This window comes from Grammomys surdaster, unplaced genomic scaffold, assembly GCF_004785775.1.
Source record: "Grammomys surdaster isolate TR1022 unplaced genomic scaffold, NIH_TR_1.0 225, whole genome shotgun sequence".
Classification (NCBI taxonomy): domain Eukaryota; kingdom Metazoa; phylum Chordata; class Mammalia; order Rodentia; family Muridae; genus Grammomys; species Grammomys surdaster.
In genome coordinates this window covers 8,680,988-8,695,416 of record NW_021604670.1, presented here as the reverse complement: position 1 = coordinate 8,695,416, position 14,429 = coordinate 8,680,988, and the positions used below count along the sequence as shown (strand labels likewise).

The 14,429-nt window shown below is 37.4% G+C and overlaps 1 protein-coding gene across 2 annotated transcripts in view; it reads left to right on the top strand.

Annotated features, from left to right (window-relative positions):
* Window positions 1-14,429, top strand: part of Adamtsl1 (ADAMTS like 1) — a 359,587-nt gene that overhangs the window by 149,752 nt on the left and 195,406 nt on the right. For both annotated transcript variants that reach the window (XM_028773326.1, XM_028773328.1), the window contains exons 7-8: window positions 1,020-1,177; window positions 12,262-12,373. In XM_028773326.1, coding sequence (XP_028629159.1) covers window positions 1,020-1,177; window positions 12,262-12,373 — 270 coding nt within the window. The remainder of the gene's footprint in view (window positions 1-1,019; window positions 1,178-12,261; window positions 12,374-14,429) is intronic.

Genomic DNA, 14,429 nt, shown 5'->3' with positions numbered 1-14,429 from the left:
GTCTCTCTGTCTTTCTTCATATAGGTCACAATTAATTTTAATGACTTCTCAATCACCACTGTCTGCTCTCTATATCACAATATATATTATCAATATATATTCAATAACCACTGTTCTTCCCCAGCCCTACTCCCTTACTTTTGATTGTTCTGTTTCTGTACCCAAATAATCCTCATATAATTATATGAGCAATTATATGAGATAATTCATATATAATCAGTATATGTTGTGACATGTTAGTATGTATCAATATATAATCACAATAATTTTATTTGCAATCATATATATAATCATGATCTTCTTAAGCATCCTCTAATTTCCTATAACAAAAGATGCCTCATAGAGTGTGTCATTGAATAAATTCAGACTTGAATGCTCTAGGATATATTTCTTTCTGCTTAAGTGTTTATAACATATCATATGTGAACAAAATTGGTATCAAAAGTCATTATAAAAAGAGGTGGTACTCAAAGGATAGCATCTGTCCTTAAGCCACTCTGGTTTTTTAGTTGAGCAACAACATACATACAGTAAGCAACAGAAAGTATAAAGAGAGGTAGGTCAGTACATGAAAAGGAAGTTGTACAGATGCTGAGACAACACATGGATCCACCTGGACCTTCAGTGAATAAAAAGAAAGCTGGGGGATATTACTGGGCTAAAGGCAACCAGGACAGAAGTCAGATATGTATGAGATGTGGGTTAGCCTAAGGAATTGGGTTACAGTAAAGTAGGATGCTCAGATGAGGTCATTGGAAAGTCAAAGGGTATTTTGACAGGGAACCCTTGATGCTTGGATAGTGAGTTTTAAAATAATTTCATTTGTAACATAATCTTCTGAAAGACATAGACATGTTTATATACCTTATTTATATTACAATTTCAATAGTATCAGCTATCTAAAGAATAATGCTCCTTTCTTAAGTAGCTCGAGTTTTAATTCATAAAATGTGTTTGCATGTGCTCTGTGGTAGCCCCAGGCATACCTGCCTCTCCTCTTCTTGCATTTGATTATATAGATCTGGAAACCAAGACGCTCCAGGGAACTAAAGGTGAAAACAGTCTGAGCTCTACAGGCACATTCCTTGTGGACAATTCTACAGTGGACTTCCAGAAGCTTCCAGACAAAGAAATACTGAGGATGGCTGGGCCACTGACAGCAGATTTCATCATCAAGGTAAACCTGTTTGGTTCCTTCATATTAAGTCACAGTGAAACAGATGGAGCTTGAAATTGCTAAAAGAAATAGAGGATAGATGATAGATAGATAGATAGATAGATAGATAGATAGATAGATAGATAATAAATGATAGGTTGATAAGTAGATAGATGACACATTGATTGATAGGTATAGCAATAGATAGATCATAGATAATTGATGATAGGTAGATAATAGATGATAGATAATACAGACACAAAGATACAGAAATAAATAATAGATTATATAATAGATGGGTAGATAGATGATAGATTGTACATATTATATAGATAGATTATACATATAGATCATATATAGATTATATAGAGAGACATATATATATATATATATATATCCATGATTTACCCAGAAATTGTTTAATTCAAGAGTTTTCTTAGCTACATGTTCAACTTCATATGAGCATATGATATTTACAAGGAGAATCTTTGAATATATTATTAATGAAATGTCCTCACATACATAGCCAATATAGCTATCATTGGTTGGAGGGCATAAATCATTTCTGAATAATTAGAGTACAGTTGTTGACTAATATAAGGTTTCCTCAGTAAGAGAGAAATGCAAACTGATAACCTGTAGACCTAGCCAACCAGTCATACTTCCTATGGCAAGTTCAGTTTTCTCTTTTCCTGGCAAGAAGATTGACCAGCTTCCTTGTATCAGAGCTGTCCTTCCCTTAAAGGTAATATGAAACACATTGCTGGAAGCAACAAGACATTCTATTGGAAAAATGCACACACTGGGAGAATGCTTGGGAATCACAATAAAATAAAACATTTTTTTTCTTTAGGAGGTCAGAAAGACCTGAAGGGTTTCAGCTGTAAAGCTGTAAAACTTGTAATGTGTCCAGGACTCCATAAATTTTTTCATCATGAGACCTGGAGCCAGAGGACATTTGATTTAAGCAAAGATTTGGTGACCCCATGGCAGCTGAAAGTAAGAATATATAGAGGAGAATGTGATAGGTGGTGAGGTTGTATGGAAGAAGGGTTCCAGAACACTGTCCTCTATCTCCATCTGTACAGTTGCTCTTCTTAATTCAGGCCAGATGCTGTCCACATGAATATGAACAAGAAGCTACAAACTACTAGAGATAGCATATAATAGCACAGCTAGTAAAAATCAAGTTACATATTAATTCTTTGAAACCCATAGAGTACTGCTGAATAGACTATTTGAAGAGTAGTCATTTCCCTGGTGGCCTTACCACAGTTAATATGCATGGCAAATGTGTAGAGTTAAATTCCAGTAAGACTATACATCTTTGAATAGTTCAGAGCAGCATCCAACACCTTACATTCATCTTGTTACCTTCAGCCCATCGTCCTTTAGATACTCTATGAGCCTAGTGAAGTTCCATATTCAAGATGGAACTTAAATAAACTCAGAAACCCACAATGTCATATTTTTTCTTTATCATCTCTATCTTTTTAAATTTTTTATTAATTGTATTTAGTTAGCATTCAGGTTTCACTGAGACATGAGTTGTGGCTTGTCCATGCTTGCAGACCGCTATTCTTCCCAGCCTTCTTCCTCCACTTTTGATGGTCCCCTTCCTCCACTCAAGTCATCCTGCTTGTGCTTATATGACATAATACATATGTGACTATATAGACATGTGTATATTTAAATCTAGATTCTACACGCATAAAATGTTATGTTTTTCTCAACCCCCTTCCATGGATAGGAAAAGTATTGCCTAGCCAAGCACTGGCTTCTATTCTTTATGCAATGAACTTTGTTTCCATACCATTCCTCTGGTCCTTCTCCATTCTGGCTGCCTTTGTTTTATTTCAGATCTTCACAGTTCTTTAACTAAGCTAATATTGTAGATGCCAGATTTCTTTTCCAGCTCAGATCCCTTATCTTTTTGAATTCTGAATTGGTTTTCTAGAATTACTTTTCTTCTTTTCAGAATCCTTAATACTGCTTCTACTTCGAGATTAAAATCTAAATTTACTGCACAGAACCTATTGTTTTGGTAATATGTGTTCTTGATGTCTTTCCACCTTACTTTTGACTTGGCCCCTTGTGTTTAGACTGAGATACTAGCAAGTCCTGCCCCCCACCACCACCATCAGAAATCGTGGTCTTGGAGAAACATCATGGTGTCTATCTAAAATGTTTCTCTCTTTTCTCTGGCATCTTCTTCACAAATCCCTGTATCTCTTTTGCCATTTCTTTCTTCATCCCACATTTGTTTATGTTTCCCCATTGTTTGTAGAGGAGGAGGCTGTGTTACATTTATCTTCATATCTCAATAAAAGCAAACCATGAAGCATGAGTAATGCCAAAAGAATAAGGAATTCCAGTTCTCATTGTGCTGTAACAATAACAGGTGATAACATGCCCATTCTATCAGCCATGAAACTCAGCTTCAGGAACGATTCACCCATGGTCATACCCATAGTAATCTTGGACTAGAAGTTATATTTCTTTTCTTCCAGCCCAAACCCCTTTTCCATTTTCTATGTTCCTTCTAAGAATGTATTTTCCCCCTAAGCTCTCATTGGAAAACATCTGGAATTAAATGAATGTAAAGTTATTCTAAATTAGATTATGTAAAAATTTTAATGTATTCATACAAACTTGAAAATGAGCCAGATAATTTAAGAAATATAGAAAAAATAAAATCTTCACCAGAGATTCATGATGAAATAAATTCCTATGTTTTTTTAGTAAAGGAAAGGATCTAAATGTAAAAGTTTATAATTTTTCAGATTTAGCTGTTAAAATTTATCTCAACTTGTGGATTCAGGTTGATTGACAGCAGTATTGACTGCTGTGAGTGATGTGGAGATGGACACAATAGAACAGATGTCTTGTCAACATGCCCACTCCATGCCCTTTGGTTATATACATCCAGATGGGGATTGTTACATTTTATGGTACTTCCATGGTGCTTCTATGTTTACAACTTTTTGAGGACTTCGTTTTCAGTTGGTTGAACCAATTTATATTGCCACACTCAGTAGAAAGCCTTCCTTCTCTCTGCATTGCAGCCAACCTTAGCGCTTCTCAGTTCAATAACAACAGCCATCCTGGCAGGTATGGGCTAACAGATGACCGCGGGCTTCTTTGCATTTCCATCATGATTGGTAATGCTGGGTATCTGTTGGAGCACTCCCTCTTCTAAGAAGATAATTAGCCTCTTTTAACCAAGTCATTTCTTGCTATTCATTTGTATTTCTAGTGTATTTTGCATATTAGCTACTTATGGTTTACACATAATCTCTCCCATTCTTTGACATGTTCTCTTATTCTGCTGATTGCTTCCTTTCCTGTGTACAATATTTTTTAATTTATTATAGTATCATTTTGCTTTTGTTGATTTTTCTTTTGAGGTTATATACCATTCCCCAAAATCATTGTTAAGACTAATGAATGTCATCAAACTATTCCCATTGTGTTGTCCAGTATGTTTATAGTTGTAGGATCTACATGTCAAGTCTCAATCTTTGCACATGAAAGAGTCTGAGCTGATTTGTGTGTATGGTTAGGGATAAAGATCTAATTTATTCTTCCACCAGAGATATTTGGGTTCCCAGACACCATTTATTAAAGAGAATATTTTTTCCTTACCCTGTATCCTTTTTAACTTTGTAAAAGCTAAATTGGCCATAAACGCCTGGGTTCATTTGCAGGCTCTTTATTCTGTTCCACTGGTTCCTGTTTCTGTGTTCGCACCAGTGCTTTGGTGTTTTGATCATGTAGTAGACTTTGAAATCAGGTAGTGTGATGCTCTTAGCTTTGTTGGTTTTGCTCAAGGTTGCTTTGTCTACTCAAAAGTATTCTGTTCAATGTGAATTTTTTAATCATTTTATATTTCCATGAAGAATGTCTTTGGAATTTTGATAAACATAGCATTAAATTTGTAGGTCACATCGAATGAGGCGAACATTTTAACATGATTCTTCCAATACATAGGCAGATATGTTTTTCATTCATTTGTGTCTTAGTCCATTTCTTACCACAATATTTTACATTTTTTAGTGTATAGACTTTTCACTCTCTTATTAGATTTATCATCTTGCTCCCTAAAGAAGTATTTGTTTCAAAAGATTTAAACTCCAAACATTGGTTATACAAGCAAATTTGGCAAATGTGCTAGTGTGCTATGATGGCTAAGCATTCTAGAATTTAGTATGTCTCACTGTTTACTGGCTGTGTGACCTCTCATATAATGTTTTATCTACTTGAGCCTGCTTACTCCTTCATAAAATAGTACTAAAACAGGACCATTCCCAATGGAGCCCCATGGAGCATTAAATGAGATGATATGTATAAACATGGGTAGAGTTAAATTACTTCCTTCCTGTCTTTGAAAAGCTTTAACTGCCAGTTACCCAATCATAGTGCACACTCTATACAATAGAAAAAAAATCTTCTCTGAAGATGGTCACAGGCTGATCAATTTACAACTGGTATCCCAGCAACAATTTGGCGGGTATGACCAATAAAATCAATAGATGGGAAAGTGGGCTGCCCATGACATCTGTAATATGTGACTGGGGGTAAGTAACTGCGTTGTAAACCCTTCCTTCTGTGTCTCCTGTGTCTGTTCTGAAGCTGCAGATTTGGCAAATTGGAATCACCTTCCCTAATAAAAGACCCCAGCCTTCCTCAGAACCTCTGCTTTGCTCTAATTTTGAAAGTACTTGCTGCGTGCTTGGATGTGTTCTGGGTTTGCCCATTTGAATAGTTTATGTAGAAATTCCGATTAGATGAGGAGAAACATAATGAGCACTGAGCTATGTAAGTAGTGGGAGCACACAGCCAGAAAAAAAAAAAAAAGAGTGGGGATATGCAGAGCTGAAAACCTGACTCAGAGTTAATGTGCTGGCCTGTGGAGAACAGTTATTACCTATGGAGGACAGTTTACAAAATGTGAATTTTTAGAGGTGGGGGACTCTGTAAGAAGACTAGCATTGTCCCAACTGTTTGCCAATGTGGTATCTTAGTATGAATTTTAGAAAATTTGCAAACATTGACAATATGCTTTATGGAGGATATGGTGACTTGAAATGTATGTGCATTGGGGAAAGTTATATTTAGATACATGCTAATTAACAAGTGCATCACTTCACAGAGCTATAGAACCAATGATAACATCACAAAAAAATAGCCAGTTACAGTATTCTAAGGAATAATATAAAGCTTGTGATTCCTGCTTGGACTTAATGTTAGACAGACACAATCCCGTCCTATGTTGCCCCATACAACACTGAGCATAATTATGTACATAATCAAGTAGCCAAAAGGTATTTTTATTCTGTGAGATATTATGAGGACAAGCCTAGAAATGAGTAAGGGCAAAGTATGAATTCACATTATCCAGTAAGTTTATGGAACACCTGTGTCTCAATGTCCTTCAGTTAGAAAATGCTTTGTAAAAACTTTAACTGAGTTCTCAGCATGCATTTCTGCCTTTACTGAGCTTACAATAACATTTAAGAAATAAAAACCTTGGTCAAGAAGATACAAATAATGTTGCACATAACTGAGAAGTTAAAATACATATAGTAAAAGCTAAATGATCTTCTGTACAGGTTCATATGATTAAGAAAGATTTTCAGAGACACGGGCATCCTGTGAATATTGGGAAAGACAGGAAATAATCAATTCTTTTCACCATTGGAAACTGAGCTGTAGTAATTTTAGTCTAGCCCACCCTTCCCTGTTACCTAGCAGATTCTAGGTATATATCTAGAATATACCTCCACTACAGGCTACCCTACAATTCATAAAGGAGAAAATCATTGTCTTAAGCCAGAGGACCTCAAGAGGAAGAATGACGTCAACTATGGGAAAGTAAAGCACTTAATCATTGCATAGTGACTCATCTTCCTACTCAACCTGGACACATAGTGGCTCCCCTCATGAGTTTCTCATGTTTTCAAAACAGACTCTAGGGCATTGGAATGAACTCATTTGAGGATGCTGCATTTCTTGTTGGATTTCACACATTGTTAGATAGCAGGGCTTCAGATGGAGAGCCAAGAAGCAACCCTTCACTTTGCTGCTGAGCATGGCACTGTGCTATCCTGCTCTTCCCACCTCTGTCTCTACTCGGCTACTTTATGTCCCTGTCTTCCTTCACCTGAACACTAGGATGGTCTTCCCAGCCTCGGGTCTGCTCTTCCACTTAGCGTTTCATTTTGGGTTCATCTTTTTAGCCATTTTCTTCCTTGATGCATGACCTCAGTTGCTCCCAGAAAGGCATGCTAGTCTACTGCCCAGAGTCACGGCAGCATTAGCTAGAGCCATATTCCATGCCACCTGGAGGCCAAATTATATATCTTCCATACTAACATCTATAAGTCTCAAAGTCCTTGAAAGTTCTTTAAGGTGCATAAAAGCAAAGTTGAATGCTGACAAAATTTAAGTAGTTAATCTTAGAATTTTCAAATGTTAAAATCATCAAGGATTCCTGACATTGGAAAGATTGAGTCCATGTTTATTTCCACTAATAACAAGCTCTTTCTGCTATGCTATCCTGCCTGTGGAGACTGGATTTGTTTGTTTTTGTTTTTGTTTTGTTTTGTATTTTATTTATCATTATTATTTGTGTTTGTATATATGTTCACATGTGGCACAGCCCATGTATGGAGGTCAAAGACAACTTTCAAAAGCCAGTTCTGTCCTTCCACTTTGGGTTCTAGAGATCAAATAAGACTATCAGGCTTGTTTAGAAAGTGCCTTTACCTTTGGAGCCATATTGTCAGCTCAAAAGATAGCCTTTGAAGGAGTTGAGGGAGAGTGGAGAATGGTCTTGTACAGAGATTGCTTTTTAACATTCTGCTTTGCTTTATGAAATGTATCATTTGCTGATGAGATAAACAATGTCTCTAAAATGGTTGTCAAGTGTAAAATTCAAGAGTTCCTAAGAACTCAAAATAAAATAAAATCTTGTTCCAAATATACTCAAAAGAAAACATGATCCATATATAGATCATTTCACCACACATTGATTTATTTAGCAACTGTTTGGTTGCCTACTATATGGCAAACATTGGAGATGATGCCAAAGAAAGAGGGATGATCAAGAGGATCATGAGATGACAAGCTATGGAAAGAAACAGTGAAAGAAACAATGATGGGGGCACTTAATTCACAGATGCTTGGTGCTGTAAAGATTGGGTTACTGTCCTATGTCATTGAAAACTTAAACAAGAGCATTTAAACCATTTTTTTCCTCACACACTCGAGGAAGTAGCATTCTGCCAATTGCTAAACTAGCCTAAAAATGAATACAGTAGACCAAGACAATTAAGTAGGTACCTTGGCTTTATTTTCATTTTCTCCTTGCCCTTGGAAGTAAGTTGATTTATTCTCACAATCTCCAAGCCCTCCCAAGTCATAAGGAAAACAGAGTACCCAAGAGTACTGCGGTCCTGTAACTTTTCACTGTGGGTCTTGGTCAGTAGCTGGTCACCCAGGGCTCCCTTTTGTGCATCCAGAGTAGAAGCTACCCTACTACATGGTAGGTGAGGGAATCCCTGACTGTCAGCAACAATCCTCCTGTCTGTGCCAGAGATTCTGGCATCAGTGGGGAGAAGACATTTAGTGGGGTAACATAAGAAAGCTCACAAGTCTCCTTTTTATCAATAGAAAAGAGAGGGGTGCTTTCAGAGCTATTTCTGTGGGGACCACTGTGGTCTTGATGTTATCTTCATGTGTTTATGCTGTCTCCTTTGTTCATTAAGCTGGACACTGACTTGGAAATCAACCATCTCCTCTCTCTCTCTCTCTCTCTCTCTCTCTCTCTCTCTCTCTCTCTCTCTCTCTCTCTCTCTATCTCACACACACACACACACACCTTCCCCAAACTCCATTTTTAAGGTGCTGTCAACTATGAGCATTCCAATTCACTTTCAGTGTGAGAAGTCCTTAAGCTGAGTTAGAAACACTGAGATGTTGCTTAGAAGAAGGAAGACGAGCTTAGTCCACAACATTTTTTAATTCTTATTAGTATAAGGAGATCAAAATTATATATGCCAGATGTGTTCAGCTCCTTGCACCAACATTCTAAGGTGTCAAACTGAAGCTTTTCAAATACTCTTGAGGACCAGCACATGATGTGTGAGGATTTAGGGTTTGTGAAATGGCAGAGCTAATGATAACAAGGACTGAGCAGTCCTGAATGAAGAAAAACAGAACATACACTTTGGCTGGCCTGTCTCCATGAGCAACTGTTAGACCACCAAAGATACGAGTCATGTCGGCCTTATCATTATTTTAAGTGCTTGTCTCTGCTTTAAAATGAGAATTGAAGGAGACATTATGATAAGAATGGGGACATGAAAAAGGTGAATTCACACTTCATCATGGCAACACAGTGGATATTGGTAATGCCATGAGAAGAATAGCAGCTTTAGAGATACACGGATCTGAACTCAAATTCTGTGTTCCTTTTTCTTAGCTAGACAGCTTGAACAAATCACTGACCCTCTCCTTGTAATTTAAATGTTGAAAACCCACACTGTCTTAAGATTAAATTTAATATAAATAAAACATACCTCAGCCTTGGTAGGAATGTGGTATGTACTGACCATCACTGTCATTGTTAAATGGAGAACATGACTATGGAGAAAGGAAATGTTACGCATGTAGAGAAAACCAAGCAAGGTTATGAAGCAAGAGGTCTTCATTCTTGTGATCTATTTAGTCTGTTTTAAAAGGACCCTTTTCATTTGTGATCCTCCAAATGTAAGTTCTCAGCCTCAGAACCGATATGTATTCTTTAGAATCTCCGTGGTACTCACACAGGACAACGCTCTACTGTTGCTGCCTCTTCTCCTTCCTTCACCATGACGTCTGACAAAAATGCTTTCTTGTTATCCATTCCCTCCTTGTAGGCTATGAAGAGTTTTATTGGTGGCTTCTAACAAGCCTATAAAGGACCTTGCACCATTTTTTTTCCTTTTACCAGATGTAAAGGCAAGTAAACACCATGTATATATTCCAGGATAAGGCCTCCTCATTTTAACCATAGCTGGTTATGATTTCCCACCCTGTCCCCATTGTGGGCCCAGGTCTCCAGCAGAAAGGATCCAGTAAAATAAGTGGTTGGTAGGGTGCTGGCTGTCATGGACCCCTCACCTGCTACAAGTGCAGCTCTACTACTGCTCTACTAAGGGAGAAGAGCAAAGGAGAGCCTTGGGTGAGTTGCTGCTGTGTATCTTTGAACTGTTCCCACGGGGTCACTTGTCTTGGTGAGAGCCCTTTCCAAGCTGCAAATGCCCTTGTAGAAACACATCAGATACCTTATATATCATATAAGGAGAGGATCAAATACAAAACAGCTCTCAATTTTTTTCTTCCCATTTTTCAAGGGTATTAGGTTCAAGCAAGGGTCCTCCTTAATGTCTTTCCTGCATGATAACCACATCTCTGAAGGAAGTGAAGGGTTGCTGGAATTAAAGCAATCAGACAAAAGCTTACCAAATAATGAAATGAATACTGGATCCCTAACCAGCAGTGAGGTACCATGTGTCTGATACATGGGACTGTGGAGGACTATGCATCCCTCTGGTAGAGACACTACTGCTTCCTCTGGTTTTGTTTTTTAAAGATGGGTTTATCACTGTTTGCTCTGATTAGAAAAGGCCCTAAAGGTTCATTAATCAGAGTCCTGGTATGAAATGAGACCATGTGGAGGTTCCTGACCTTTCTCTCTTCCTAATCTCTGGCTCTCCCAGACTTTCCGGAGGAACATTTCCATCTACTTATATAAACTCTAAAGTCAGCCTAGAGTTTGACACTTGCAGGTCTTTCTAATGCCTTCTTGTTCACTGTTCCTATTTCTCCTGTGTCCTAGGTGTTGAGAGTACTTAGTGAGCTCAGCAGCAGAGAAATAGGGCTGTCTTTAAAATAATCTGAAGGTTGTCTCCATCAGTTCACTGGAAATAAAGGGCAGCAGCTGGGATGTTATGGAGACTTGAGAACACTTGACAAAGGCTTAGGCCATGCTATTCAACTGGACCCCAATACTTTTCTAATTATCACAAGTAGAACGGGAGTAAGAAGTAATTCTGTCATTATTCCAAAAACCTCTCTTAATATAACAAACAGCCCAAGCCTGGCCAAACATCGTTCAGTCCTCTTGAAGTTCATTGTTCTGTTTCTGTTAGGTACTTTTTCTTCTCTTGTAGTTTAAGTATGTTTGTTCAACCTTGTAATTTTAGGAACCATTAAAAATTTACTGTCTCATATTCCCTCTTTTAAAAACAAGTTTTAATTTCCATAAGCACAAATCTTATTTTAAAAGTAGTTGCTTTTATAACTTAGTATCTTGACATTTGGTATTCTGGAATATCTACATTAGAATTGCCTAGATCTCTGGGCTTGGGCCCAAGAATTTGCAGTTAAGTAACTTCCAACTGGTGACTTAGCACATCCAGATACATGAATCACTACACTGACAGGAAGACCCATGTATGTCCCTAAATGGGAAAAGCATCTTAATCCTTGACATTTTTTTCTTTCTCAACTACAGATAATATCTTTTATTTTCTGTAATGTAGGACATTTATGATTTCCTTAAAATAAATTGTCTTTCTTATTTTAAGACTGGGTCTTTCTACATAGCCCTGACTATCCAGGAACAAAATATAGAGACCAGATTGGCCTTGAACTCACAGAAATCCTTTTGTCTCTGCCTGCTGAGTGTTGTGATAGAAGTTGTACACCACCATGCCTTACTATATTGTCTATTTCTGAATATACATTTCAAAGGCTACACAATTCTGTAGAAATAAGGTTGAGAAGGGAACTGTGGTGGAGTCACAAATGGAGATCTCACCGTACTCTAAGTCATCAGCTCTGTGGAGGTAAAGATAATAAAGGTACTGTGAGAACCATTCTCTGGGACATAGAATCCATAGTAAGGGGAATGATCATGCCTTCCAATTTGATACCCATATAGGCTCTCACATATCCCTGACCTCCATACACCGTGCATTCTCAGCCAATGTTAACAGAGACCCAGAAGCCATCCTTCTTCTTATCACACCCCCAACTTTCCCATTTTGTTCCTGCAGATCCATGACTCAGGACCTGCAGACAGCACAGTCCAGTTCATCTTCTACCAGCCTATCATCCACCGATGGAGGGAAACAGACTTCTTTCCTTGCTCAGCAACGTGTGGTGGAGGTAACAGTGTTCACTTATCCTATCTAGCCTAGGCCTCTATGAGGAAAAAGCTGGATATTGTAAGAGTGGACTAACTTCGGGATGGAAGAACCCCTTCTTCTGAATGGAGGCTTCCTGAAGCCATCTGTGAGGTACCCTGGGAAGCTTTTCCTTTGTGAATGCTCATAGCAAACACCTCTTTCCTTGGCATTGTGGAAAGCTGGGAGTAGTAATATCCTATCCAAGAGCAGCATTTCAGTGCAGTGCTTGCTTTCCTCTAAGGCTAGACTTCTTCAAGAAGCAAGTGAAGATGCTTGTCAGGCTCACTCCATTAGAGAAAGTTTTATTACCAGAAAAAAAAAAAAATCACTTCATTGTTGACTTAACCTAGGGTGGTTTTTTTGTTTTTTTTTTTTTGTTTGTTTTTTGTTTTTTGTTTTTTGTTTTTTGTTTTTTGCCTATAGCCACCACCGCACACTGAAAGACATGCATTTAGTCCATATATCCTTTGTAGTGTGTCTCTCCTGAAAAGTCACAAAGCAAATTTCTGCCCCTACACTGTCACATCTATGTCACACTGAGTGTCTTGTGTTACTAGAGAAGGTTTCTTCCTATGTTCAGTTTTTATAATTATAGTGAGTATGTCATATTTCTTTGATTTTTTTTGATGATTTAGTCATTTTCTTGTAGAAGATCACTTGGTTCTTTTAAATGTTATACCACTGTAATATAATAAATAACAAAATGTCTAAATGTTTTTATCTGTTCACAAATTCCCCTAGGATGAATACTCAGTGATATGGTTACTAGATAAAGGAGTTTCAGGGTTTTGTGGATGCATGTATTACCAAAATCTTTCCAGAAAATTAAGTGTGTGAATATTTTAGATTGTCAACATTTGTGGGTTATCTTTTGTTTTCCATTTTAATAGGTCTAAAATTACAGATAGATAGAAAGATAGATAGATAGATAGATAGATAGATAGATAGATAGATAGATAGATGCTTTGAAAGCTGGTATATCTAACTAATTCTTTCTCTGTTTTCATGGAAGCTGGTTGATTGACTAACTTTAAATAGTTCACCCACATTGAAATCATTTACAATAGTTAAAGTCATAGTCCCTCAAAATTGGGTTAAATGATTGTCCATCATTCTTTTAAAGCATAAGAATATATGACATAATTCAATAATAACTTCGTTACCTCTATTTATATAATAGGAACAAAACACTAATTGTGCTTCTAAAAGCAGTATTGTATTTTGTCTTAGGATTTCTATTGCTTCAATAAAACATCATGACCAAAGCAACTTGAGAAGGAAAGAATGTATTTGGTTTATACATTCTGATTATACTGCATTATGAAGAGAAGTCAGGGCAGGAATTCAAGGCAGGAACCTGAAGGTAGAAACTGAAACAAACGTTCCTTACCGGCTTGTGCCCCATGACTTGTTCAGTTTGCTTTCTTATACCATCCAGGACAGCTTGTGCAGGGTGGTACTACCCACAGTGTTCTGGACCCTCTCATATCCATCATTAATCAAGAAAGTGTACCACAGAATTGCCTAGAGGCAAATCTGATGAGTGTGTTTCCCAGTTGAGGTTCCATCTTCTTAATTGACCCTAACTTATGTCAAGTTGACAATCAACCTAATCAACACAGGTTTTTAACTTAAAAATAATGAGTCAAATGCCATCAAGTCTATTTGCATTTCAATACAATAGTATTTCTATAGTTGATCTAGCTCACCTTGAATAAAATTACCTTTTAAAAATAAAAAACCTGCCAGCTGAAGAGATGGCTCAGCAGTCAAGAGCTTGACATGAAAGCAAGAAAACCAGAGTTCAGATGCCTAGAATCTAACTAAATACTGTGTAGATATGGCAGAGTCAGGGTAGTCCCTAGAGCAAACTGGCTATCTAAACTGACATATCACCAAGCTCTCTGGGTTTAACTGAAATCTTGTGAAGGATATGATAGAAGAGCAATCGAGGATGGTTCTAGGTATCATTATGGAGCCTCCACATGCATGTACACACACACACATACACACATGAGAAAAAGAGAGAGGGAGGG